Source organism: Rhinopithecus roxellana, chromosome 14, assembly GCF_007565055.1.
Source record: "Rhinopithecus roxellana isolate Shanxi Qingling chromosome 14, ASM756505v1, whole genome shotgun sequence".
In the NCBI taxonomy this organism is placed as follows: Eukaryota; Metazoa; Chordata; class Mammalia; order Primates; family Cercopithecidae; genus Rhinopithecus; species Rhinopithecus roxellana.
The window spans coordinates 93,431,408-93,459,244 of NC_044562.1; the positions used below are offsets into that span (position 1 = coordinate 93,431,408).

Below are 27,837 nucleotides of genomic sequence, written 5' to 3' on the forward strand. Positions count from 1 at the left end.
TCCATGTCACAGTCACTCTCTGTTGTTACAGAAACCCTGCATTACAGGACAAGAGGAAAGAAGAAAAACTAAGTTGTAGCTCTACTCCTCAAAGTTCTTTTGTTCTAAAAATCTGAAACTAATGGCCTCTTTGTTACTGAATTCCACATACACTTTTCCGTCTTCAGCTAACTGGACCTCTCTGCAGCATCTGACACTGCTGACCACTTTCTCTTTCTTGAAAATCTCTCCTTTCTGACCAGTCAGTCGGTTCTTTTCTCTTGGCCCCCTTGCTTCCATGCCAGTATACTCCAAGGTTCATTTAATCTTACTTTACAGGGATGCAAGATGAAATGCCTACATGGGCTGGAAGAGTAGGCCAGGGGCATTCTCTGGCAAACTTTGCTCAAATTATTTCCAGCAAGTTGTTGCAATGTTTAAAAAAAAAAAAAAAAAAAAAAAAAAGGTAGACCCCCAGAACTTCCAGCTCTTCTGTGTTTTTAAAAAAAGATAGGGCCGGGCACTGCGCTCAGGCCTGTAATCCCAGCACTTTGGGAGACCAAGGCAGGTGAATCACTTGAGGTCAGGAGTTCAAGACCAGCCTGGCCAACATGGTAAAACCCCGTCTCTACTAAAAATACAAAAATTAGCTGGCGTGGTGGCACGTGCCTGTAGTCCCAGTTACTCGGGAGGCTGAGGCAGCCGGGCATGGTGACTCACACCTGTTATCCCAGCACTTTGGGAGGCCAAGGCAGGTGGATCATGAGGTCAGGAGTTCAAGACAAGCCTGGCCAAGATGGTGAAACCCTGTCTCTACTAAAAACACAAAAATTACCAGGTGTGGTGGTGGGCTCCTGTAATCCCAGCTACTCGGGAGGCTGGGGCAGAGAACTGCTTGAATCTGAGAAGCAGAGATTGCAGTGAGCCAATCGCGCCACTGCACTCTAGGCTGGGCGACAGAGTGAGACTTTGTCTCAAAAAAGAAAAGAAAAAGACATGTAACCCTGGCTAAGTTATTTTATAAATCTGTTTCCTCATATATGAAAAGGCACTGATGAAAAATCAGAGACCATCACAAAAAGTGTGGGTCAAACAAAACATTTCTATAGGCTTACTTTTATCTTTTTTTTTTTTTTTTTTTTGAGACAAGTTCTCCCTTTGCCGCCCAGGCTGAAGCGCAGTGGTGTGATCAAGGTTCACTGCAACCTTGACCTCCTGAGTTCAAGTGATCCTCTCACCTCAGCCTCCTGAGTAGCTGGGACTACAAAAATGCACTACCACGCCTGGCTAATTTTTGTATTTTTTGTAGAGACAGGGTTTCACCACGTTGCCCAGGCTGGTCTCAAACTCCTGAACTCAAGTGATCTGCCCACCTTGGCCTCCCAAAGTGCTGGGACTACAGTTGTGAGCCATGGTAACAAGCCTACCCCAGGTTTCAAACCAAATGTATACAACTGCATATGTGGATTTTTCTGGAGAAGTGTCTAAGACTAAGAACCACTGACTAGCCCAAATTTATCTACTTCTACCATTTCAGCTGCCATCTGTGAGGATGAGTCCCATCTTTACATCCAGTCCACCTGTGAGATCACCCTACCTCCTTAACCTGCCTCTGCCACTGCCACCTACTCCTCTTAATTGCCATTGCCACCACCTTAGTTCAAACCCTCTTCAAATCTCTTGTCAGGAGCTGCCTCACTAGTCTAATTACAGTCTTGTCCTCCTTTTTCCTACTCTGTACAACTCAAATCCTCTAAATCTCAAGTAATTTATGTGGCCAAAGGCTTTCAAGGTCTGCCTGTAACATAAAAGAAATCCAAACTCCTTACCCTAACACAGAAACTCCTTAGGTCCTGGCCAGACTGACCTTTCCCTCTCACTATTTATTCCCCTCCTCCTCCAACTCCAGGGCGGTAACAGAACCATAATTTGCAACACAGGATAGTCTTTTGTCCCTAAACTGTGATTCCTACTTACAGGTCACACCTTCTGGAATGCCTAACTCCTCCCATTCGCTTAGGACAGAAACTTCCCCTGTAAAGCCCTCACTTTAAAACCTAGCCTGCCCTTTAGGCCAGAATAGAAGAGTATTCCTCCAGGCTAAGCTATCACTTAACATTCACATTGACATTGTAAATGTCAGCTTATTTTTCTTCTCCAATAGACTAAAAACTCCTCAAGGGCAGAGAATGTGTCTTTGTATTGCAAAGCTCAGAGCTACAACAGAGAAGCTAATCTGTTAAATGAATGAACCAGCAGCTGCTCCTACCAATCAAGTCACGTAAACATGCCCAGGACTCTAAAGTGAGCCTATCAAGGCCACAAACTGCTCAGTGCCTTCAAAACCACGCAACACTATCGTCCGTGGGGACTCACAAGAACACTTCAAAACCTGAAAGAGGGGAACCAGGAGTAAAGCAAACCCACCTTAAGCTCCTTTGCCCTTGGTGTACTTAACAAACCTTTACATTGGCCAGTTCCAAATTCAAACAGCAGAGACTACACTAACATGAAGCCGCTGAAACTGAATATACTGCACAGTTTTTTACTGGCAAAAATAGATTTATTTGCCCAATTAAAGTAATTATAATATTCTTTCTGTACTCAAATACTTATTAGTATTAATATATACTGAGGCAAGAACTCATTAAAAATTCACATCAAGAATATTAAAAATCTTTAAAAAAAAATAGAAAAGTTATGTACCAGAAAAAGTTATGCACCAAGAAAATATAAAGGTTATGCTCCAGGAACCATTCTAAAGGCTTTATGTTCAATTCCTCATTTAGTCTTCACAGCAACCCTATGAAGTAGGTACTATTATTATCCCCTTTTACAGATGAAGAAAACTGAGACTTAATCAGATTAAGTAATTGTCATGATCCACCTGGGGAGACTGAGGCGGGCGGATCCCTTGCATCCAGGAGTTTGAGACCAGCCTGGGCAACATGGGGAAACCCCGTCTCTACCAAAAATACAAAAATTAGCCTTGTATGGTGGCACACACCTGTAGTCCTGGCTGACTACAGGCACACCTGAGGTAGATCACTGGAGCCCAGGAGGTTGAGGCTGCAGTGAGCTGTAATCGTGCCACTGTACTCCAGGCTGGACAACACAGTAAGCCCCTGACTCAAAAAAAAAAGAAAGAAAGAAAAGTTGGCTAGTGGAATTAACATTTAATTAATACTATTATGGGCCAAACACATGGCTATCTCATCTAACCCTTATATCAAAAAATTTTATTCCCATTTTCAGTTAAAGAAACCAAAGATTAAGTAAATTGCCCAGCGGAAGGACTGGGATCAGAACTCAAAGCCCAGTCTAAAGGTGTCACTGTAGGATGTCATGCTACAAACAAAATTTCACCAAAAACTCTTTTTTTTTTTTTTTTGAGACAGAGTTTCGCTCTTGTTGCCCAGGCTAGGGTGCAATGGTGCAATCTCGGCTCACTGCAACCTCCGCCTCCCAGGTCCAAGCGATTCTCCTGCCTCAGCCTCCCGCGTAGCTGGGGTTACAGGCATACGCCACCACACCCAGCTAATTTTAATTTTGTATTTTTGGTAAAGACGGGGTTGCTCCATGTTGGTCAGGCTGGTCTCGAACTCCCGACCTCAGGTGATCCGCCCGCCTCAGCCTCCCAAAGGGCTGGGATTACAGGCGTGAGCCATCGCGCCCAGCCTAAAAACTCATCTTAAAAACAAATCACATTCTGTGAAAGGATGAGAACCAAGTAGTCTGTCACCTTACGTGCAAGGAGGGAACAGAGTGAGGCTTAAGGTTTTAAATTGAGTATTTCCTCAGTATCTCAAACTAGCCAGGAGCATTGTCAAAAATCAGCCTTTACAGTCAGGACCTCTGGGACAAACTCTTGCTTGAAGGAGTGAGGAGACTCTGCTGCTGTTTGTTTTGCCTAGCACAGAGCTGCATGTATAAGTTAAAATGACTTAGCATTGGGGACAATTTGCTGCTTCCAACCCAGTCTCACCTATTCAACCATTGTTTTACCAGTTACCGGGTGTGGGGGAGGGGGAAAGAGAATTGTCTGAAAATATTGTTCTAACTGTATTCAAATATAAATGACTTTTCATTAGCCATAACCACTGTACCAAACCCGGAGAGTGAGAGCTGCTAACCCTCAAAGAACATCTCAGGTATGAACAAATAGTTTAGCATTTTTTTGAAATGTCATTAATTTTGGGTCCTCTCAGAAATGTTTAATTCCTTCTAAACTAAAATTTTTTATTTCTCTAAAAACAGTAGCAACATGATTTGCTGAAAACGTCGGAATGGGGTATACAAATTTCCTCCTAAAAATCTTCCAGAGGAAAGAAAACTTCAGACTTGTAATTATACTAACCATTTACTTTTTAAACTAACATTTAATAGTAAACAAACATATTCCCTTAGTAATTTAAAGTTAATTCAGTATTTGCCCTGAAAATCTTTTATTAATTTCAAATGGAATGTAACTTTTAAAAGTATCAAACCTGTCATTCCTTCAAGAAATAAAGTAACCCATTAGGAGATCAGGTTAGGAAATTAATACATGTTTGAGATAGGGTGTGAAAAAGTACAAAACTTTTTTGCTATTTGTACATATATAGTTTTGGAAAGCTCAGGAATGTGAAATCAACAATACACCTTTAAAATATCAAATTATGAGGCAATAACAATTTTTTCAAACCTTAAAATGTCCCAAGATAAACGACTAAGAATGATTTTTTTCCATTCAGTATATGCTCTAAAAATAAGGACAAACTATAATAGAAGTAACGATTTTTGGTACACATGTTTATGAAAATATCCAAGTCAATAAGCAATTTCAATTAATCAACAAACTTAAAGCAACCATTAAATGTAATTTGCATTTTTGTATCAGATCCATACAATCTCAAATATCAAGATTTTCTTAAGCTCAATGCTCAATGACCGGATATCTATCATTGTGAAGAAAGAGAATTTGATCTCCGGCAGACCAAAGGAAACGAAAGGCACACACCTAGAAGAATCACATGAGTCTCACTTCGAAGCCTCACAGAAGTCAGCACTGAAAGTCGTGGGTTACCCATTGCCCTGCCAGTGGCAGCTTTTCACTAACAGTGCTGGGGGTACTGAGCGGGCAGAATGTGGGACATCTCCTGCCAGCAAACTCCAGCCTGCTACCAAGCAGGACACCGCACACAAACACAACACTCTGCCCTAAGCTCACCAAAAAAAAAAAAAAAGGAAAAAACCAACAATTAAACGATGCAAAATAACCTCTCCAAACACGCCCACAATGGGGGTTGGCAGTGGGGGGTGGAAGGGTTCATTAACATTTCAATTTCAACACTCAACAACAAGGAGGTAAGCATAGCCACGGGAAACATCCTGTCCCTGAAAAGCGGAAAATTGAGATTTGAAAATTTATGTTTATTACTTTTAACGTTCAGAGCTCAGGGCACCGAAATAGAGCTAAAATTGAATCAATTTAAACAGAAAACATACGTGTGTGTGTGTGTGAAAATATGTATGTGTATATATATGCATATAAAATATATACATACACATATATTTTATATTTTTTTCCGTTTAAATGTTATACATACACACAACACCCCCCCCCCAAAACTACAGTAGTTTTCCGAGGTTCCGAGGGCTCTTCCACAGACCCTTCGGAGTTGTGGCAATAACAAGTTTAGGTTTCCTTAAAATCTCCATTATTCTATTTCTAGGTCGAATATTAGAATGTCACATAAATCTAAATGGTGATTATCAGAATAAATGAACTACTGATCCTTAAACTGTAGACCTTGTTTCGGGAGCTGCCCTGCCCACTTCCTCTCCCTCCTCCCAATCCCGGAGGCTTCCAAGCCATCTGACAACCACGTCTCCCCCTTGGGATCTGTTCCGGTGTTGGTTTTACCGGACAGTGACCAAAAAGGAGGGGAAACTCCTACATCTGGGGACTGCGCCAGAAACCCTGCCTGATCCTGCCCCTCTCACTGACAGTCTCCTCGCTGCTCCCTACATCTTCCTCTCCGCCGGAGCTGTCCAGAAGGGGGATTTTGGACCCAAAGGAATCGGGATGAAAGGGGGTGGGTACTCAAGCTGAAAATAACACCCCCAGTTGGTGGGGTAGGGGCTAAAAAAGGCAATAGGGAAAGACTGGCCGGCAGAAACACCACCTGAGTTTACCTCCTCCTTCCCACCCCAAAAACCCCAGTCACTAATAAAGCTAAGAAACCCCTTGCAAACTTTTCCAAACCGGAAGAGAAGGCCCTCTCCCCAACCTGGGGGGCTCTAGGGGGAACGGGCTGGAGTTAGCAGCCCCGAACGGGCTCGCGGGGAGTTGGGTGGGGCGCGGGCGAGGGGTGCAGGGGCGGAGTACCTTCTTCAATGGACAGGAACTGGCAAAGAGTTTCAAAATAGCCGAGTGCGCTCCCCCACGCCCTGGGGGGGGTCCCGGGCGCTAGGACCAGGGCTCCCCGGAGAGACAGCGGCCCCCAATTCAGACCTAAAAGGAAACTTTCTGGGCCGCGGCTGCACCTGACTCCTCACCGCCCCTCCACCCGACCCCACGCCCGCCAGGCCGCCCGCCCCGCCCCGCCCCGGCCTGGCCGTCCGGAGCGCGGAGGAGGGGGATAAATAAATTCAACTCTTACCGGAATCGGGGGGGCGTCTGCGAGAGACCCAGGGAAAGGGGGGCCGGGGGCCCATTCCCCACTCCCCACTCCTAGGCCCTGACGCCCCTGTCCCGGCAGCCCGGGCCTGCCGCCCCGCGGGAGAGCCTCCGGGCCGGCGCGGGATTCGGCCCCGCAGCGCCGCCGTCCCACCCGGAGGCCCCGGGGGACTCAAGGGGGCGCGCGGAGGCCCGGGGTGCGGGGGCAGGGCGCGGCCCCCGTGGGGCCTACCGGCCAGAGGCCTACCGGCGCCCCCCCATCCTGCCGCACACCCCCACCTGGCCCGCGCAGGCCGCACCGCTCGCCCCACTCCGGCCCCGGCTGGACCCCTGCCCGCCCGCCGTCGCCGCCCGCGGGCGCCCCGGAGGCCCTAAGGCCCCCGGCCTCCACCACCCGGGCGCCGGCCCCACTCACCCTTTCATTCTCCGCCCGGGGCCTGGCGTGGGCCGGCGAATCCCCGGCCTCACGTAAGCGCGCTCGCCGCCCGCCCAGCCTGCGCGGCCCAGCCCGCCGCCCTACGGGAGCCCGGGGATGTGGGCCGGGCCTGGGGCCGCCTCTGCTTACCTTTCAGTTGCTTTTTTTTTTCTCCTTCCCCCCTGTTCCCTCGGCTGGGCTGACAGATCAGAGTGAGAGGCGCTGGCAATGGACTAGGAAGCTCGGCTGCCGCTGCTACTGCTCCCCCCTGGGCTCCGCGAGAGCCTTTCCCTGTCAAGCAAGAGGGGTGAGGATCATATTTTTATTTTGGAAACTAAAAAGTGCTCCCAGGGTCGGTGATTATTAAGGGGAAATCCCTGAATATACTCTCCAGCCAAGAAGGCAGGGCTGCCGGGGCTGTACAAGAAGAGGCAGCAGCCTCCTACAGCACCACTACAGGCACTGCGAGGACATAACACCAGAGAGCTGCTCCTCTGCCCTCCGAAACGACAACTTTCCTACCATCTTGGAGGCAGAGCAAAGGGGGGCCAGGGGGAAAAGTGCACCCGCTCCCGATAAAGTACAAATTTTTACTCCTCATCTCTGGAAAAAAGTCCACACCGGTAGTCTACACCGGCGCCTGGGGGAGAAAGCAGGGAAGAAACTGGGGGTGCATGAGAAACGTTTTCATTTGCTCCAGGGGGAAAAATGTTTCTGCATCTTCTGATGGAAAGAAATCATTACAAGACACAGGTTTTCCGGTGATTATTGTTTTCTGTTTTCTATTTCTAATTTTTTTCATGTTAGTGACAGTGATATTTTAATATTTTTTCAGGCCAATAATAATTTTTCTCCATTACAGGACTAAGTTCTGTGGCTGGTGGTCAGTTTGTAAATTTGTACTTAAAGAGACTTAATAGTAACTTCATTTATTTGTCTAGTTATGTTATTGTATATATAAAGATTTACATGTTTTCATATATTGCATGTAAAAATTTGTTACATGTTACTCTCAAAACTGAGATTGGTGTAAGACAATTGTAAAAAACATGTCTTTCGTCTCTATCTCAAAGCAAAGTAAATAAAACCTATGGACTGTCCAGAAAGGCATGATACAGTGTGTCATTTTCCACAGTGCAAATAAAGGCAGATATCACTGGGGATTTAAAAACGACCCCTCTTTCTGGAAATTCTGTTATGAAAAAAGGATACAGTAAACCTGGAAAGAGATTTTAAAGACAGCCTTAGATTTTTCTTTAAGTAAAAAAGTTTATTAAGAATTATATCCAGGCATCTAATTTTTTTATTTATTTAGATTCTTTAAACTCTAGCTAGATTTTGGTGCATTACACATGTTGCTGTCTGCTTTTTGTGTCACAGAATTGAGAAATGTGGCTATTTTTGTTAGTTAGTTCAGAACTTCCAATGTGCTGCCAGCCTGTATGAGTGACTTTTTGTATATTGCAGTGGATGTCATGAATTTACTTTTTTAAATGAGCAAAGCTTAATAGATAAATGGGATCAGAGTTAAACAATGCTGTTAGCACAGAGGTGAGAGGGACAAAGGGTACCCATTTGCATCAATTCCAATAGAACGCTTGTTGGAGGATAATGAATTGCAGAGACATTTTTCAATTTTTGTGAAGAAAGAGAAAAATAATAGAAAATGAATGGACCATCTTTGTATGTTCTACTGGGGATGATGATTTAAATCTTGTATTAAAAGTTACTTTTCTGACTCATGTTGACTACCCTGGCAGGAATGAATTTGTTATATTAGTGCCCTGAATCAGTAGAATATTTAATTTCTTTGTAAAATTTATTACACAGCATTTAGAAATAACTTCCAAATTTAGAAATTGTCCTAATTTAAAAGTGAGTTGATGTAATGCATATATCGGATATTTATTAGTTTCTAGCTGAACCTTTATCATATAACTTTGAATATAGTACTTACCTAAATATTCTGGATTTTCTTCTGTGGTTTTTTTCCTCTCTGGTTGGTGGAAAAGTTAAGTAAAATTAACTGATTCTTATCATCTTCGAAACCTCAGTTGTGAAGTTATGTTCTATTTACAATATTTTTTAAAAACATTTAGACATTAAACAAATTAGTTATCACAAGGAAAATTACTTTCCTTCTAGTGAAATTGAAAAACATGTTTTCTAACAACTTATTTTTCTTTATATAAGACATGACTTTATAGATATGTTTTGAATTTTTCAAGAAATTAAAATGTGTTTGGCCAGATTCCATAGCTTATGTCTATAATCCCAGCACTTTGGAAGGCCTAGGTGAGAGTATTGCTTAACCCCAGGAGTTTGAGACCAGCCTGGGCAACGGAGCAAGACCCTTTCTCCAAAAACAAAAATTAGAATAAAATGTGCTTGTTTGCATTAAGCTGGCTACACCCTTTTTTGCAATGCCCCTTGTGACCAAAGAAACCAGTGGATAGGGCTATGCTGCATCAGCTTAGCATTTCAGTGCTTTCCTCTTTATAAAGTTTGACTTCTGGTTAGCTATAATCTATGATATTTATCCATCAGTTGAGTGAAATATTCAAGACTTGAGGCCAGGCACGGTGGCTCACGCCTGTAATCCCAGCACTTTGGGAGGCCAAGGTGGATGGATCACTGAGGTCAGGAGTTCGAGACCAGCCTGGCCAACATGATGAAACCCTGTCTCTACTAAAAATACAAAAATTGGCTGGGCATGGTGGCTCACGCCTGTAATCCCAGCACTTTGGGAGACCGAGGCGGGTGGATCATGAGGTCAGGAGATGGAGACCATCCTGGTTAACACGGTGAAACCCCGTCTCTACTAAAGATACAGAAAATTGGCCGGGCGTGGTGGTGGGTGCCTGTAGTCCTAGCTACTTGGGAAGCTGAGGCAGGAGAATGGCGTGAACCTGGGAGGGAGAGCTTGCAGTGAGCTGAGATCGCACCATTGCAATCCAGTCTGGGCGTCAGAGTGAGACTCCGTCTCAAAAAAAAAAAAGATACAAAAATTAGCTGGGTGTGGTGGCAGGCGCCTATAATCCCAGCTACTCTGGAGGCTGAGGCAGGAGAATCACTTGAACTGGAAGGCGGAGGTTGCAGTGAGCTGAGATCGCACCATTGCACTCCAGCCTGGGTGACAAGAGAAACTCCGTCTCAAACAAAAAAAATTGCTATGTCTGATTCATAGAAGCTGCAAATGCTAACAAAACTGATATACTTTTTATTGTTTTTTAAAATTTTTTATTTATTTATTTTTGAGACGGAGTGTCACCACATTGGCCAGGCTGGTCTTGAACTGCTGACCTCAGGTGATCCGCCGGCCTCTGCCTCCCAAAGTGCTGAGATTACAGGCGTGAGCCACCACGCCCGGGCTAAAACTACTGATATAATTTGAGGAAGCTATTTTTTTTCCCAGTAAAGTTTCCACTACTCAAATTTGGCTACATTATTGAGCACTTAAGGCATCTTGATAACCTTGTTGGATGCTTTTATCTATGTTTTCTTATTTAATTCCTGTAAGAGCTCCAAAAAGTATTACATTTTTCTTTTCTTTTTTTTTTTTTTTTTTTTTTTTTTTGAGACGGAGTCTCGCTCAGTCGCCCAGGCTGGAGTGCAGTGGCCGGATCTCAGCTCACTGCAAGCTCCGCCTCCCAGGTTTACGCCATTCTCCTGCCTCAGCCTCCCAAGTAGCTGGGACTACAGGCGCCCGCCACGCCGCCCGGCTAGTTTTTTGTATTTTTAGTAGAGACGGGGTTTCACCTTGTTAGCCAGGATGGTCTCGATCTCCTGACCTCGTGATCCGCCCGTCTCGGCCTCCCAAAGTGCTGGGATTACAGGCTTGAGCCACCACGCCCGGCCACATTTTTCTTTTCTTTAAAAAAAAAATAAAGATGGGATAATTATCTTTCCTGTCAGAGATCATGTACCTTCTTGGCCCAAAAGCTTTCCAGTAAGATTCTCAATTCTCCTGGTTTAGAGTGTCCAACGTGCCTGTCACAATTCTGTGCACTATGCCTGAAGTGCTAGGTTCCTGCTCTATGCTCTTTGTCTCAAAAAAAAAAAATTAAAATTAAAAAACTCCCAAGGAAGTGAGGGAATAGAAATGGGGTGTGTACATAGCCTGAAAGTTTTCTTTTTTTTTTTTTTTTTTTTGAGACAGAGTCTTGCTCTGTCGCCCAGGCTGGAGTGCAGTGGCCGGATCTCGGCTCACTGCAAGCTCCGCCTCCTGAGTTTACACCATTCTTCTGCCTCAGCCTCCAGAGTAGCTGGGACTACAGGCGCCCGCCACCTCGCCCGGCTAGTTTTTTGTATTTTTAATAGAGACGGGGTTTCACCGTGTTAGCCAGGATGGTCTCGATCTCCTGACCTCGTGATCCGCCCGTCTCGGCCTCCCAAAGTGCTGGGATTACAGGCTTGAGCCACCGCGCCCGGCCTAGCCTGAAAGTTTTCAAAGCCACACTATTATGATGGCCATAGACTCAAATTTTTTTCACTTTAAAGCCTTTCTGTTTTGCAAACATTTGTTGGTAATGTTTCTACCTAAAACAAAGATTTTGGTTTTATTGTGGTTACAAGAAAGTGTTTCTGAGATAAACACTGTATTTAGCTGACATACACATCATAGCTTTAGACTATGAAATTTCTTTAATTTAAATTTAAAGAAATTTAAATTTCTTTAATTTAAATTTAAAGAAATTTAAATTTCTTTAAATTCAAGGCTGGGTGTGGTGGCTCACACCTGTAGTTCCAAAACTTTAGGAGGCTGAGGAAGGAGGATCACTTGAGCCCAGAAGTTGGAGGTCACAGTGAGCTGTGATCGCACTACGGCACTCCAGCCTGGGCAACAGAGTGAGAGCCTGTCTCAATAAAAAAAGGCCGGCGTGGTGGCTCACACCTGTAATCCCAACACTTTGAGAGGCCGAGGCGGGTGAATCACGAGGCCAGGAGTTTGAGACCAGCCTGGCCAACATGGTGAAACCCCGTCTCTACTAAAAGTACAAAAAATTAGCTGGACATAGTGGCGGGTGCCTGTAATCCCAGCTACTCAGGAGGCTGAGGGAAGAGAATTGCTTGAACCTGGGAGGTGGAGGTTGCCATGAGCCAAGATCACACCACTGCACTCCAGCCCGAACAACAGATGAGACTCTGTCTCAAAAATAATAATAATAAAATATATATATATATATATACACACACACATATTATGTATATATATTTATATATTCAGCTGTAGTCAAAATAAACATGAGCGTTGATCAGGTAATCTCCCTAATGCTAACATCTAACCTGAGGCAGTTAGACCTCTGATTTCATACCAGAAGTCAAGAAGTGGGTTTTTGGTTTTGTTTTTTTTTTTTTTTTTTGAGACGGAGTCTCACTCTGTCTCCCAGGCTGGAGTGCAGTAGTGCGATCTCGGCTCACTGCAACCTCCACCTCCCGAGTTAAAGCGATTCTCCTGCCTCAGCCTCCCAAGTGGCTGGGACTACAGGTGCCCGCCAATATACCCAGTTAATTTTTTGTATTTTTAGTAGAGACGGGGTTTCACCTTGTTGGTCAGGCTGATCTCGAACTCCTGACCTCGTGATTCGCCTGCCTCAGCCTCCCAAAGTGCTGGGATTATAGGTGTGAGCCACCGCGCCTGGCCTGGTTTTGTTTTTAAACCCCCACAAAGGCCAAAAGATACCCTCCAGGAACCAGATGGTCAGTGTTGTGCTGCCTTTTCATCATAGTAAAGGCAGAAAATGTGACATTGTAGACACTATATACCATAGGCATTCTTGGGCTATTTTACTGACTCCTAATCTTGGAAAAAGTAAAACAGCTCCCCAACTGAAGTCATGTTTTCAGTAATAATTAGTAAAAAGAAACACCCCAAAGCAGTATGAACGATGGGGTGGTGGAATCAGAAGTGATAGTCAGCCTTTTCCATATAATGAAAAAAACTGTCCCAAAAGTGGTGGTTAGCTAAAACATTGAAGTAAGGCAAGAAATCCATTGAGACCTCAGAATAATAGGCAGAGGTTAACACAAAGGTGACAGTGTTCATTTCTGGTGCATTCCTGGCTAAGAAAGCTTTTGTAGACCCGCTGGGAATTTAACCACTATTTCCATGGGAAAATAAATTCCCGGTTCCAAACAACTAATTTACAGTGATGTTCATGGGAACACAGCCCATTAATAAGTTTGGACTTCCTGTGCTATAACATCTTCGCCATGTTGTTGTTATAAACTGCCAGAGTTTGATGGTAAGAATGGGAAAATGCAGGGAAAATCCTCGCATTCAAACAAAAAAGGAGTAACTATGAACACAACCCTAATAGCTTGACTTAAACTCAGGTCAAGGGAAAGATTATCAACGATATTAAATGGTAATGCCAGTTCTAGTACCCCAGGAAGGAAAAAAAGACCTCAGTACTATTTACTACTGTACTATTTATTCCGTATACATTGAAGTTTTGCTGCTGTTGTTTTGAGATGAAGTCTTGCTCTTGTTACCCAGGCTGGAGTGCAATGGTGCAATCTTGGCTCACTGCAACCTCCACCTACAGGGTTCAAGCGATTCTCCTGCCTCAGCCTCTCGAGTCACTGATACTACAGGTGCCTGCCACCACGCCCGGCTAATTTGAATTTTATTTATGCATACCTGGGTGCCATGTGATAGTATTATAGGTATTTGCATTTTCTTCTATTCTTAAAGAAAAAACAGATAAGAGTCTACTAAAAATTACTAGATCTCATCCTTCTACTAGGTTAATGTTCTTTTTGCACCACACATCTAGTCATGGCCATTCTTGTTCTTATGCCTCTATTCTTGTTTTGGTGCTCTCTGTTCTCAGCTATGCCAATTAAATCCCACTCTGCTTTGATGACTAGCTCACAGTCTTGTCCCTGAAGCCTTCTGATGCCCAGCTGAGTCTATACTGACCTTATTGTTACTCTAATACCTTGAGTTGTTTTCTAGCTTTTGTTAGTTTTTTGGGGTTTTTTCTACATGTGCAACAGGAGCTGTAGTGATTAATAGCTTGATCTCTGGAGTCAAGGCCATCTGATTTGGAAACTCGGCTCTACCATTTTCCTACTGTGTAACCCCAGGCAAGTTCCTCATCTAGTCTGTTTTATGCTGCTATAACAGAATGCCACAGACTGAGAAATTTATAAAGAAGAGAAATTTATTTCTTACACTTCTGGAGACGGGAAGTCCAAGAGCATGGCGCTGACATCTGACAATTGTCTTTTTGTTGTGTTATCCCATGGCAGAAGGCAGAAGGTCAAGAGAGCACATGTGAGGGGGGAAAGCAGGGAGGAAGGAGAAGAAGGTGGCAGAACTTATCCTTTTATCAGGAGCCCACTCCCACAATAACTAACCTACTTCTGTGATAACAGCATGAATACATTCAGTAGGGCAGAGCTCTTATGACCTGATCACCTCATAAAGGTCCCACCTCTCAACCTCATTGCTTTGGGGATTAAGTTTCCAACATATAAACCTTGGGAGACACATTCAGACCATAGCACTTCTTACCCTCTCAGTTTCCTCATTTGTAAAACTAGAGATAATAATAGTACCTGCCTCACTGGGGTATTCTGAGGATTAAATGGCATAGTGGGTAAAGCACAAAGTTCTAGCATTTTAGTAGAGATGGGGTTTCACCATGTAAGGATGGTCTCGATCTCCTGACCTTATGATCCGCCTGCTTTGGCCTCCCACAAAGTGCTGGGATTACAGGCGTGAGCTGCCACGCGCAGCCCCAGATATTCTTAAATACCCAGATAATTTACAGAATTTTAAGTTTAGCTGAGATTTTGGTGCCCTTCAGACTCAATCAAGGTCTTAATTTGGTGCCCTTCAGACTCAATCAAGGTCTTAAAATATAAAAAGGGGTTCAGAAAGAGTACATAGAGAATACACCACAAGCCAGGCACAGTGGCTCATGTTTGCAATCCCAGCACTTTGGGAGGCCAAGGTGGGAGGATCACTTGAGGCTAGGAGTTCGAGACCAGCTTGGCTAACATAGTGAGACCATGTCTCTACAAAAAATTTAAAAAATTAGCCAGTTGGCAGGCCAAAGCAGGCAGATCACCTGAGGTCAGGAGTTCATGACCAACCTGGCCAACGTGGTGAAACCCCGTCTTACAACATAACCGGGTGTAGTGGCGCACACCTGTGATCCCAGCTGCTCGAGAGGCTGAGGCAGGAGAATTGCTTGAACCTGGGAGGCGGAGGTTGCTGTGGGCCTATATCACACTACTGCACTCCAGCCTGGGCAGTAGAGGAGACTCTGCCTCAAGTATATATATATACACACACACACACACACACGTATACACACACATACATATGTATGTATGTGTGTGTGTGTATATATATGCCACTTGTGGTGGCATGAGCCTATAGTCCCAGCTATTTGGGAGGCTGAGGCAGGAGAATCACTTGGACTGAAAAGGTTGGAAAAAAATTTTTTTTAATAATAATAGATACATACATACATGTTCAAGAAGTGCCTATAAATTACTTACAGTGTGTTAGGCACAGGTGGTAAGGATATTGGGGAAACAGCTCCTGCCTGTGAGTGTCTTCAGTCTGGCAAGAGACAAAAGAATTATTGCTTTAGGGTTATTTATTTTTATGTAGATTCTTTTGAAATGTAAGCTGTTATAAATACAAGCTTTTAAAAAATATAAGCTCCATGAAGGCTAGAGATTTTGTCTTTTTTTGTTTTGTTTTGTCTAGTTTGTTCGTTTGGCCTCTTGAACAGTGCCTGCGGTGAAATATACACCATAAATATTTGTTGGATTAATGAATATTTGAGATTTTGGATTCTTTACTATTTGATAATTAAGATAATGGCTTTTAGATGGTTAAATGAGAAGGACTCTGAGGAGTCAAGCATGGACTTTCTAACAAACTTCACTACAAAAGTCCAAGATGATTAGCAAAATATCTGTACAATTCAAGTTATTTCAGCCACCCTCAAGAATTATATTCCAATTGGCCATACTCTAATCTCGTTTAAAAATCTGGGAGTGGTATTAAGTATTCTTTTTCTTTTCTATTGACATTTTTCTGTTGTGCATTTCTATTGCCAAAAATACTCAAAACGTGTGCATATCCTAGGTTATTTTAAGATTACTAGCTCTACAGGTCAAAAAATTAAAATATAGAATATAAGAGAATCACCTGGAATAAAAAGCAAACATACAAGATGAAAAAATATATATGGTTGCCATTATAGCCTTGTGTGTGGAAACTCTAGCATATTTGAGCAAACATCTTTGAGTATTCCCTTTTCATATTTTGAAGGGTATGATCAGATATACCATCTGCTCCTCTGGGTAACTTGGCAGCTGTTGACTGACTAACATTCCCTGAGTTCTGTTGTCAGTATCAGTGGTTCTAGAACATAAGAACAAAAAAAGATTGTAAGAATAGCTTTCATAATCCAAGTTTCCTTTAAATCATAGAGGAAAAAAAAATAAGAACCTATATTGACCAACTGGGAAAAACTAAATGAATATTTACATAATCATAAGTCATTTTAATTTTCTCTAAGGCTATTACTACGATATATCTAAATATTTTAAATGTATATGTAAAGCAAGAGTTGGCCGGGCGCGGTGGCTCAAGCCTGTAATCCCAGCACTTTGGGAGGCCGAGACGGGCGGATCACAAGGTCAGGAGATCGAGACCATCCTGGCTAACACGGTGAAACCCCGTCTCTACTAAAAATACAAAAAAAACTAGCCAGGCGAGGTGGCGGGCGCCTGTAGTCCCAGCTACTTGGGAGGCTGAGGCAGGAGAATGGTGTAAAACCCGGGAGGCGGAGCTTGCAGTGAGCTGAGATCCGGCCACTGCACTCCAGCCCGGGCGACAGAGCGAGACTCCGTCTCAAAAAAAAAAAAAAAAAAAAAAAAAGCAAGAGCAATTAAGTAATTTAATACCAACAGAATTTATACTTCAAATAGGGGGGAAAATGGATCATCTCATTTTGTGGTAAGATATACAGATGCTTCCTGTTGCCCTGTCCAGAATGATGTTAACGTTAACCTCAGAGGAGGCCGTTAAGCCAGCACTGAGCTAGACAGTAACCATTATGTCTCTCTCTATTGAGGAGGAGGGGAAGAATGATATTACCTAAATTTATGAGCTGCAAACTGAATACTTCATACAATGATCATCAATGATATGATAAGTTATCGTTCAATTTCTACAGTTTGTGTCCTTCTCTCTGAAATTAAGCTAAGCAAAAAAATTGTAGGGAAATAACAGACTCCCGTTTGCTTTATTAGAAAGCTCACGTAACTGTGCCATGCAGGCCATTTGTCTTTTTTTTTTTTTCTGTTAGAAGGGAGTTTTTATTTTCTCTGAATCAAACTATTAGAGTAATACATTACTGAGTTCATTTTTGCTTCTATCTCTTTATCTTGAGTTGAGTTCTGAAAACTTGGAACATGTTCATTCTTTTAAGCTGTCTGAAAGGATTTTGTGTATTTATGGTTTTACATGCCGAGCTATTTTTCCTCAGAAATTCTGACATCAAATGTGTGAATTTTTTCTCACACCAGTTCTCCAACTTTCTGGACACCAACGGGGTATCCTACAATTCAATTCAATTCTGACATTAATGACCCAGCATTAGCAGCAGACTCCACAGGTTTTAAAGAGTCCTCAATTCCAATGCCATTCGCAAGTATCAGGTCCCCAGGTTACCCACACACACTTCTTGGCTACAAAGTCAGGGAGTTCCCACATCTCTCCCCCTTCAGTTTGATTATTTGCTACAATGACTCACAGAACTCAGAAGCACTCTTATATTAGTATTTACTGGCTGTTTATAAAAGATATAACTTGTGAACAGCCAGACAGAAGAGATGCAGAGAGCAAGATATTGGCAGGGGTGTTGGAAGCCCCACGCCCTCTCCGGGCACACGACCCTCCTAGCACTTTGATGTGTTCACTAACCCAGAAGCTCCCTAAACTTGTTGGTAGGGGTTTTAATGGAGGTTTTGTCGAATCAGCGTGACCAATTATTAACTCAGTCTTCAGCCCTTCTCACTTCCCCACATATTGAGGGGATGGGCTGAAAGTTCCAGGCTTCTCATCAAGGCCTAGTCTTTCTGGTGACCAGGCCCCATCCTGAAGCTATCTAGGGCCCCAGCAAGAAACCTCAGTAGACCAAAGATGCTTCTGTCAAGCAGGAAATTCAGAGATTAAGGAGCTCTGTGTCGGAAACTGGGGACGGAGACCAAATATTAGAACAAACAACGCTCCTATCAATCCTATTGCTCAAGAAATTGCAGTTTTAAGAGCTCTGTGTCAAAAACCAGGGACAAAGTGCAAATAGATAGATAGATACACATATATATATACATATATCTCTATCTCTATATATACACATATATATATATTTCTTACTATGCCACACATGCTAACTCCTTATTCTGAAATAAAAGCAAAAAGCAAACACCAAACCAATAACAAAAAGCCTCCACAATGTACAGGTGTTACGGGGTCACGTCATGATAAACCTATTGCGAATTGGAAATATTAAGTGAAAAATGCATTTAATGTACCTAATTCACCAAACATCATAGCTTAGCCTAGCCTCCCTTAAATGAGCTTGGAACACTTACAGTAGCCTACAATTTGGCAGAATCATCAAACACAAACTCATTTTACAATGAAGTGTTGGCTGGACGCAGAGGCTTATGCCTATAATCCCCCATCACTTGGATACTGAGGCAGGAAGATTGGGTCGGGCACGGTGGTTCATGCCTGTAATCCCAGCACTTTGAGAGACTGAGGCAGCTGGATCACCCGAGGTCAGAAGTTCGAGACCAGCCTGGCCAACATGGTGAAACCACGTCTCTACAAAAAATACAAAAATTAGCTGGGCATGGTGGTGGGCACCTGTAATCTCCCAGCTACTCAGGAGGCTGAACCAGGAGACTTGCTTGAACCCGGGAGGCGGAGGTTGCAGTGAGCCAAGATCGTGCCATTGCACTCCAGTCTGGGCAACAGATCAAGACTCCATCTCAAAAAAAAAAAAAAAATTGGACAATTTAGTACAGATGGCCCCTGATTTACTATGATTTGATTTAGGATTTTTCAACTTTACCATGGTAACCATACAACTATTCTGTCTTTCAGTACAGAACTCAATGAATCATCCGGGCGTGGTGGCTCACGCCTGTAATCCCAGCACTTTGGGAGGCTGAGGTGAGCAGATCATGAGGTCAGGAGATCGAGACCATCCTCGCTAACATGGTGAAACCACGTCTCTACTAAAAATACAAGAAATTAGCCAGGCAAGGTGGCGGGTGCCTGTAGTCCCAGCTACTTGGGAGGCTGAGGCAGGAGAATGGCATGAACCTGGGGGGGCGGAGCCTGCAGTGAGCCAAGATCGAGCCACTGCACTCCAGCCTGGGTGACGGAGCAAGACTCTGTCTCAAAAAACACAAGAAAGAACTCAATGAGTCACTTTTTTTCTTTTTCTTTTTTTTTCTTTTTTGACAGAGTCGTGCTCTGTTGTCCAGGCTGGAGTACAGACCTTGACTCACTGCAGTCTCAACCTCCCAGGCTCAAGTGATCCTCCCACTTCAGCTTCCTAAGCAGTGAGTAGCTGGGACCACAGATGCTCCACTATGCCTGGCTAATTTTTTGTTTTTTTTGTAGAGACAGGATCTCAATATGTTGCCCAGGCTGGTCTCAAGCTCCTGGGCTCAAGCAATCCTGCCAAGTAGCTAGGATTATAGACATGTGCCACCACGCCCAGCATATATTTACTTTCATTAATCTGTACTATTGCATCAAAATTATTATAATGTTGAGGCATGTTAAGTTTTTTGTTTTTGTTTTGATTTTGTTTTTGTTTTGAGACAGTTTCACTCTTGTTGCCCAGGCTGGAGTGCAATGGCGCAATCTTGGCTCACCACAACCTCCGCCTCCCGGGTGCAAGCGATTCTCCTGCCTCAGCCTCCCGAGTAGCTGGGATTACAGGCACATGCCACCACGCCCGGCTAATTTTGCATTTTTAGTAGAGACGGGGTTTCTTCTTGTTGGTCAGGTTGTTCCTGACCTCAAGTGATCCACCCGCCTCGGCTTCCCAGAGTGCTGGGATTACAGGCATGAGCCACCTTGCCGACTGCATAAGTCTTTTGAAGCAGTCCGGACGCGGTGGCTCACGCCTGTAATCCTAGCACTTTGGGAGGCCAAGGTGGGTGGATTGCCTGAGCTCGGGAGTTCAAGACCAGTCTGGGCAACACGGTGAATCCCATCTCTACTAAAATACAAAAAATTAGCTGGGCGTGGCAGTGTGCGCCTGTAATCCCAGCTACTCAGAAGACTGAGGCAGGAGAATCTCCTGAATCCGGAGCTTGCAGTGAGCCGAGATTGCGCCACTGCACTCCAGCCTGGGCGACAGAGTGAGACTCCATCCCAAAAACAAAAAAAAAAAAAACAAAAAAAAAAGTCTTTTGAAGCACACTAACTACAAACTCTTCCAAAATTAAGCTACCTTAAAGGAAAATAGAATTATTAAAATGAAAACAGTAAGCAACATAAATGTTACTATTTCAGCTAAGAATCTTAAAGCACATTAGACACTTTTCATCTTAACAATTGGAAAAAACAAGTACTAGCAAGTGAATTGCTTAAGATTACATAGACTAGCCCAATTCTAGAGAGAAATAATTCAAGTGTATTTTATTGTCATCTTGTTAAGTACAGACATATTCGGATTTCACCAGTTTCCCACTAATGTTCTTTTTCTTTTTTCTTTTCTTTTGTTTTTCTTTTTTTGAGACAGGATCTCACTCTGTTGCCCAAGCTGGAGTGCAGTGGCACAATCACAGCTCACGGTAGCCTTGAACTCCTAGACACAAGTGATCCTCCTACCTCAGCCTCTCAAGTAATTGGGATGGCTGACTTGAACCACCATACCTGGCTATTTTTTATTTTTTAGTAGAGATGGGGTCTTGCTGTGTTGCCCAGGCTGGTCTTGAACTCCTTGATTCAAATGATCCCCTTGCCTCAGCCTCCCAAAGTCCTAGGATTACAGGCATGAGCCACTACATTCGACCTACTGTCCTTTTTCTCTTCCAGAGAGTTAATCTTTCCTTGTCTTTCATGACTTTGACATTTTCGAAGAGTTCTAGTCAGTTACTTGGTACACTGTCTCTGAGTTTGGGCTTGTCTTATGTTTTCTCATGATTAGATGAGTTAATACATTTTTGGCAAGAATCTCAGACATAATGTCCTATCAGGGAGTACATGATGTCAAAATGTGTTATGACAGACAGTTTGTGTAGTTTTGTTTTCTTTCTTTCTCCCCCCCCCCCCCCTTTTTTTTTTTTTTTTGGAGACTGCGTCTTGCTCTGTTGCCCGGGCTGGAGTGCAGTGGGGCAGTGACAGCTTACTGCAGCCTCCAACTCGTGGGTTCAAGTGATCCTCCCACCTCAGCCTCTTGAATAGCTGGGACTATAGTCATGCATAACCACACCTAGCTAATGTTTTATTTCTTGTAGAGATGGGTTGCACTATGTTGCACATGCTGAGTTTGAACTCCTGGGCTTAAGCCATCCTGCCGTCTCAGCTTCCCAATGTGCTGGGATTACAGGTGTGAGCCACTGGGCCTGGCCACCAGTCGTATAGTTTTATATTGCTGCTGTAACAAATTACCTCAAGCCTAGCAGCTTACAACACCACCCATTTACTATCTATCTCAAATCAGCATCTTCATAGGTTAGGTGCAGATTAATGAGTTTGTTTCCAACTTGCTGTTCTAACAAATTACCACAAATTGAGTAACTTAAAATAAAACAAAATTTTTGTCTTACAGTTCAGGAGGACAGAAATCTGAAATGGGTTATACTGGGTTAAAATTAAGATCTCAAAAGGCCTGCATCCCTTCTGGGGGCTGTGGGAGAATCCATTCCCTTGCTTTTTCCATCTTCTAGAAGCTAACTGCATTCCTTGGCTCATGTTCCCTTTTTCCATCTTTAAAGCCAACAGCATAGAATCTTCCAATCTGCTACCTCTGATCCTCCTGCCTCACTCTCATACAGATGCTTCTGATTACATTGGGCCCACACAGATACTCCAGGATCATCTCCCCATTTTAAGATCCTTACTTTAATCACATCTGCAGAAATCCCTCTTGCCAGGTGAGGTAACATATTCACAGGTTTAGGGAATTAGAACATGGGCACTTTTGGGAGCCATTATTCTGCCTTACCACATGAATATATTTAGACTAATAAGACAATCAGTCCACATAAATCAGGCAAAGGTAAAATGTCCCTTAAATAACATGTTTCTTTTTACTCTTCCTTCTTATTCCAGTGAGTAGCTTTTTTTTTTTTTCAAGACAGTCTTGCTATGTCATCTAAGCTGGAGTGCAGTGATGCGACCTTGGCTTATTGCAACCACCGCCTCCCGGGTTCAAGCAATTCTCCTGCCTCAGCCTCCTGAGTAGCTGGGACTACAGGCATGAGCCACCATGCCTGGCTATTTTTTGTGTGTGCATTTTTAGTAGACATGGGGTTTCACCATGTTGACCAGGCTGGTCTCGAACTCCACTTCAGGTGATCTGCCCACCTCGGCCTCCCAAAGTGCTGGGATTACAGGCGTGAGCTACCACTCCCTGCCGTGGGTAACTTTTTAAAAATTTGCAATATATTTGCACATTTATCTAGCTCCGTAAAAGTAATGTCATTAATCTTCCATTGGTAGCATATTGACTTTCATTTGTCCTCCAGCAACAGTGAAGAACTCTTGTTAATCCATCTGTCTGTCAGCTCAGATTTTTACCAGTTGTAAAAGCAACAATTACAATTTGCCATGATGCATTACTCTGCTGTCCAGAGAGCTCAGTTTATATGACCTGTATTCAGATCATTGGTTGGGAATTACATTGCCAGACCTAAATGAAAAAAAAGTAAACATTCTCTTCATATTCTTGGCTGTAAGTGTGCTTTTACTTTTTATTCATTTATTCATTGAACAAGTGCTTATTGAATATCTGTGCAAGGTACTGCAGTAGGTATTGGTGATATAATGTCGTAATTCAAAATATGGGGATATTGCTTTTAGTAGCTTAATCTTAAGTAATAACTCAAGTACTATCTCATATTTATATACTTTCTTTTTTCTTCTTTTTGTTTTTTTTTTTTTTCTTTTTTCTTTTTGAGACAGTCTCACTCAGTTGGCCAGGCTGGAGTGCAGTGGCGTGATCTCGGCTCACTGCAGCCTCCACCTCCTGAGTTCCAGCAATTCTCCTGCCTCAGCCTCCAGAATAGCTGGGACCACAGGCGAGTGGCACCACATCCAGTTAATTTTTGTTTTTTTATTTTTTGAGATGGAGTTTCGCTCTTGTTGCCCAGGCTGGAGTGCAATGTTGTGATCTTGGCTCACCGCAACATCCACCTCTCAGGTTCAAGCAATTCTCCTGCTTCAGCCTCCCGAGTAGCTGGGATTACAGGCATGCACCACCATGCCCGCTAATTTTGTATTTTTAGTAGAGACGGGGTTTCTCCATGTTGAGGCTGGTCTCAAACTCCTGACCTCAGGTGATCCGCCTGCCTCGGCCTCCCAAATTGCTGGGATTACAAGTGTGAGCTGCTGCGCCCGGCCTATATACTTACTTTCTGTCTGGGAGGTAGTTTCTAAAATCAAGGTTTTCTCATTATTACTGTTGACTGACTGGAAATAAAATTTTTGATATAAAATATTATGTGTAAAAAACAAAATATATTATGTGTAAAAAGTCATTTAATGCTTTATATTCTAGTACTGAACTACAGATTGGTTGCATACTAATTCACAGGATACTCAGTATTCGCTTTCTTTCTTTCTTTTTTGTTTAGAGACAGCATCTTGCTGTGTTGCCCAGGCTGGTCTCAAACTCCTGGGCTCCAGTGATCCTCCTGCCTTGGCCTCCCAAAGTGCTGGTATTACAGGCTTGAGGCACTGTGTCCCTCCTCATACTTTTTAAAAGATGAAATTCTTAGAAGGATTTTTTTTGTTTTCTTTTTTTCTTCTAGACAGAGTCTTGCTCTTGTTGCCCAGGCTGGAATGCAGTGGCGTGATCTGGGCTCACTGCAACCTCCACCTCCGGGGTTCAAGCGATTCTCTTCCCTTAGCCTCCCGAGTAGCTGCAACTGCAAGTGTGCACCACCATGCCCAGCTAATTTTTGTATTTTTAGTAGAGACAGGGTTTCACCATGTTGGCTGGGCTGGTCTCAAACTCCTGACCTTTGGTGATCCAACCGCCTTGGCCTCCCAAAGTGCTGGGATTACCAGCATGAGCCACCACGCCTGGCCCAGAAGAATTTTTTTAAGTGTCATGCAATAAAAACAAAAACAACTAACATTTATTAAGCACTTACTGCTGCCCAGAACTTTACACAGATTATTTAGTCTTCCAAAGACCTCTATGAGGTAGGTGTTATTATTATCAACATCCCCATTTTGTAGGTATTAGTAATAGAGAGACATAGCTGGGGAGTGGTAGAGCCAGAATTTAAATCTGGGGAACTGATCCCATTACTTCCTCCCTTAACACACACATCAGTGTGTACAATATCTCTTAGTGTTGCCACTCAGTAAATAGTGTAGGATATAATGATTGCTCCAAATCCTGCTCATAGATTGATCATTTTGCCCAATTTTGAAATATCATTGAAAAACTATAACTTCAATGGGTTGTAACACATGCAGGTATGGAAATTTCAGAAAGAGCGTAAGTGCTACACAGACTTAGTAAGTCAAAGTCCTGTTAAACATACGTACAGTAACTAGCACCCAGGACATTGCTGACTCAAATTCATCATTGCTGCTGTTGAAATCACCTCTTTAATTTGATGGTGTGACTCAGGGAGAATGCAGCTTCAGCACAGTTACTCAGAATAAGGTGACTATATTCTAGTGCCTGTTTTACCATTAGCAATTACTTTCCCATAATTGAGAAAGATTGCTGTCAATTTAGTTATTATTTTTCCAGTTCTTAGAAAATTCCTGAAGAAAATACTTGGGTAAATAAATTTTGGCTGCCTAGTGATATTTCTTTTTTTTTTAAGATGGAGTTTCGCTCTTGTCACCCAGGCTGGAGTGCAATGGCACGACCTCAGCTCACTGCAACCTTGGCTTCCTGGGTTCAAGTGATTCTCCTGCCTTAGCCTCCCAAGTAGCATGCCTGCCACCACGCCCAGCTAATTTTTTGTATTTTTAGTAGAGACGGGGTGTCACCATGTTGGCCAGGCTGGTCTCAAACACCTGACCTCAGGTGACCCACCCACCTTGGCCTCCCAAAGTGCTGGGATTACAGGCATGAGCCACCGTGCCCGGTCACACACCTGGCTAATTTTTTTTTTTTTTTTTTTTTTTTTGAGACGGAGTCTCGCTCTGTCGCCCAGGCTGGAGTACAGTGGCCGGATCTCAGCTCACTGCAAGCTCCGCCTCCCGGGTTTACGCCATTCTCCTGCCTCAGCCTCCCGAGTAGCTGGGACTACAGGCGCCCGCCACCTCGCCCGGCTAGTTTTTTGTATTTTTTAGTAGAGACGGGGTTTCACCGTGTTAGCCAGGATGGTCTCGATCTCCTGACCTCGTGATCTGCTCGTCTCGGCCTCCCAAAGTGCTGGGATTACAGGCTTGAGCCACCGCACCCGGCCTCACCTGGCTAATTTTTAAGTTTTTTGTAGAGACAGTGTCTCACTATGTTGCCCAGGCTGGTCTCAAACTCCTAGCCTCAAGTGATCCTCCCACCTTGGCCTCCCAAAGTGTTAGGATTACAGGCGGTAAGCCACCATGCCTAGTCCTAGATTCTTAAAAGTATATTCCATTCATACCTAATCAGAAAGAATGGTTTTCATGTTTGCTTTATTTCTATATTTGAATACTTAAATATTTCATTCATAGAAACATGTAATGTTTTCTAATCCAGGACACTCAAGTTTATAATATTTCCATGATGAAGTTCATGGAGCTTCCCAACCCTACTTAAAAAAAAAAAAAAGCCATCCAGGTACAATGGCTTACATCTGTAATCCTAGCACTTTGAAAGGCTGAAGTGGGAAGACTGCTTGCGCTGGGTTCAAGACCAGCCTGGGCAATATGGCAAGATTCTGTCCCCACAGAAGATACAAAAATTAGCCAGGTGTGGAAGTACACACCTGTGGTCCCAGCTGCTTGGGAGGCTGAGGTGGGAGAATCACTTGAGCCCGAAATGTTGAGGCTGCAGTGCCCCACTGCACTCCAGCATGGACAACAGAGTAGGGCCCTGTCTATAATAAAAAAGGGTAGCCAGGTGCAGGGGCTCATGCCTGTAATACCAGCACTTTGGGAGGCTTAGGTGGGAGGACTGCTTGAGCCCAGGAGTTCAAGATCAGCCTGGGCAACATAGTGAGACCATATCTCTATTGTTTTTTTTTAAAGCCAGATAAGTAGGAAAGGAAACAATTATTTCAATTTACATCCACAATTGTACAAGTGTTTTAAATATGGATACAGTTAGCAAGAAGGAATATTATTCAAGATAATTAAAAGTTTTCAAATAAAATAGAAAATAAAATGTAAGAAATGTGACTTATTTAGTCCAGTAAAATACACAGGCTAAAATATATTCAAAATATGTTTATATTTATTGAACTTGAAAGTAAGTTTTGTCAGCATATGTATGACTACACATGACTAATTTCTTTCTTTTTTTTTTTTTTTTTCTTTTTTGAAACAGAATCTCACTCTGTCGCCCAGGCTGGAGTGTAATGACATGATCTTGGCTCACTGCAACCTCCGCCTCTTGAGTTCAAGCGATTCTCCTGCCTCAGCCTCCTGAGTAGCTGGGATTACAGGCGTCCACCACCATGCCCAGCTAATTTTTCTATTTTTAGTAGAGATGGGGGTTTCAATATGTTGACCAGGCTGGTCTCAAACTCCTGACCCCAGGCGATCCACCCGCCTTGGCCTCCCAAGGTGCTGAGATTACAGGCATGAGCCACCATGCCCGGCCACATGACTAATTTTTACTGAATTGCTATCATTTGGAAGTGATTTTGATAAATGTGGGTCTCCTATCAACAAATTTAAAGAAATAGAAGATAGTGTCCTGAAGAACCAATAAATTGCACAGTATAATAAAAGGAAATTGTTACTAGTTGATAACAGAGCAAAAAACCTTGCTCTGTACTTGGAATCCAAGTGGCTACCAAGCTTACATGAATCACCAGTACTAAGATGGTGAACAAATAAGAATAGTTAATGATTATAGTTGCTTTGCCAGAAAAAGAGAAGTTTAAGGCATGATACAATAATTGCATGTAAGAATATAACTAGACCGGGCACAGTAGCTCACATCTGTAATCCCAGCACTTTGGGAGGCCAAGGCGGGCGGATCACAAGGTCAGGAGTTTGAGACCAGCCTGGCCAACACAGTGAAACCCCATCTCTACTAAAAATACAAATATTAACTGGGCTTGGTGGTGGGTGCCTGTAATCCCGGGTACTCCAGAGGTTGAGACAGGAGAATCACTTGAACCCGGGAGGTGGAATTTGCAGTGAGCCGAGATCTCACCACTGCACTCCAGCCTGGGTTTTAAGTGGAATAAGACGTGGATTCTGAAGACCCAAATATATATATTGTGTATGTGTGTGTGTGACAGAGTCTCACTCTGTTGCCCAGGCTGGAGTGTAGTGGTATGATCTCAGCTCACTGCAACCTCTGCCTCCTGGGTTCAAGTGATTCTCCTGTCTCAGCCTCCTGAGTAGCTGGGATTACAGGCATGCACCACC

At 43.4% G+C, this 27,837-nt stretch overlaps 1 protein-coding gene across 8 annotated transcripts in view; it reads right to left on the reverse strand.

The window, feature by feature from the left end:
- The window catches only part of INO80D (INO80 complex subunit D), an 86,992-nt gene extending 79,678 nt beyond the window's left edge, over positions 1 to 7,314 (reverse strand). Inside the window, exon 1 of one of the 8 annotated variants that reach the window (XM_030916813.1) lies at positions 4,979 to 5,177. In XM_030916813.1, coding sequence (XP_030772673.1) covers positions 4,979 to 5,048 — 70 coding nt within the window. In that variant the 5' untranslated portion in view covers positions 5,049 to 5,177. Of the gene's footprint in view, positions 1 to 4,978; positions 5,178 to 6,349; positions 6,526 to 7,055; positions 7,140 to 7,205 lie in introns of those variants that run through there. The other 7 variants (XM_030916819.1, XM_030916818.1, XM_030916820.1 and 4 more) reach the window with 7 other exon arrangements.
- Between the last annotated feature and the right edge of the window lie 20,523 nt (positions 7,315 to 27,837).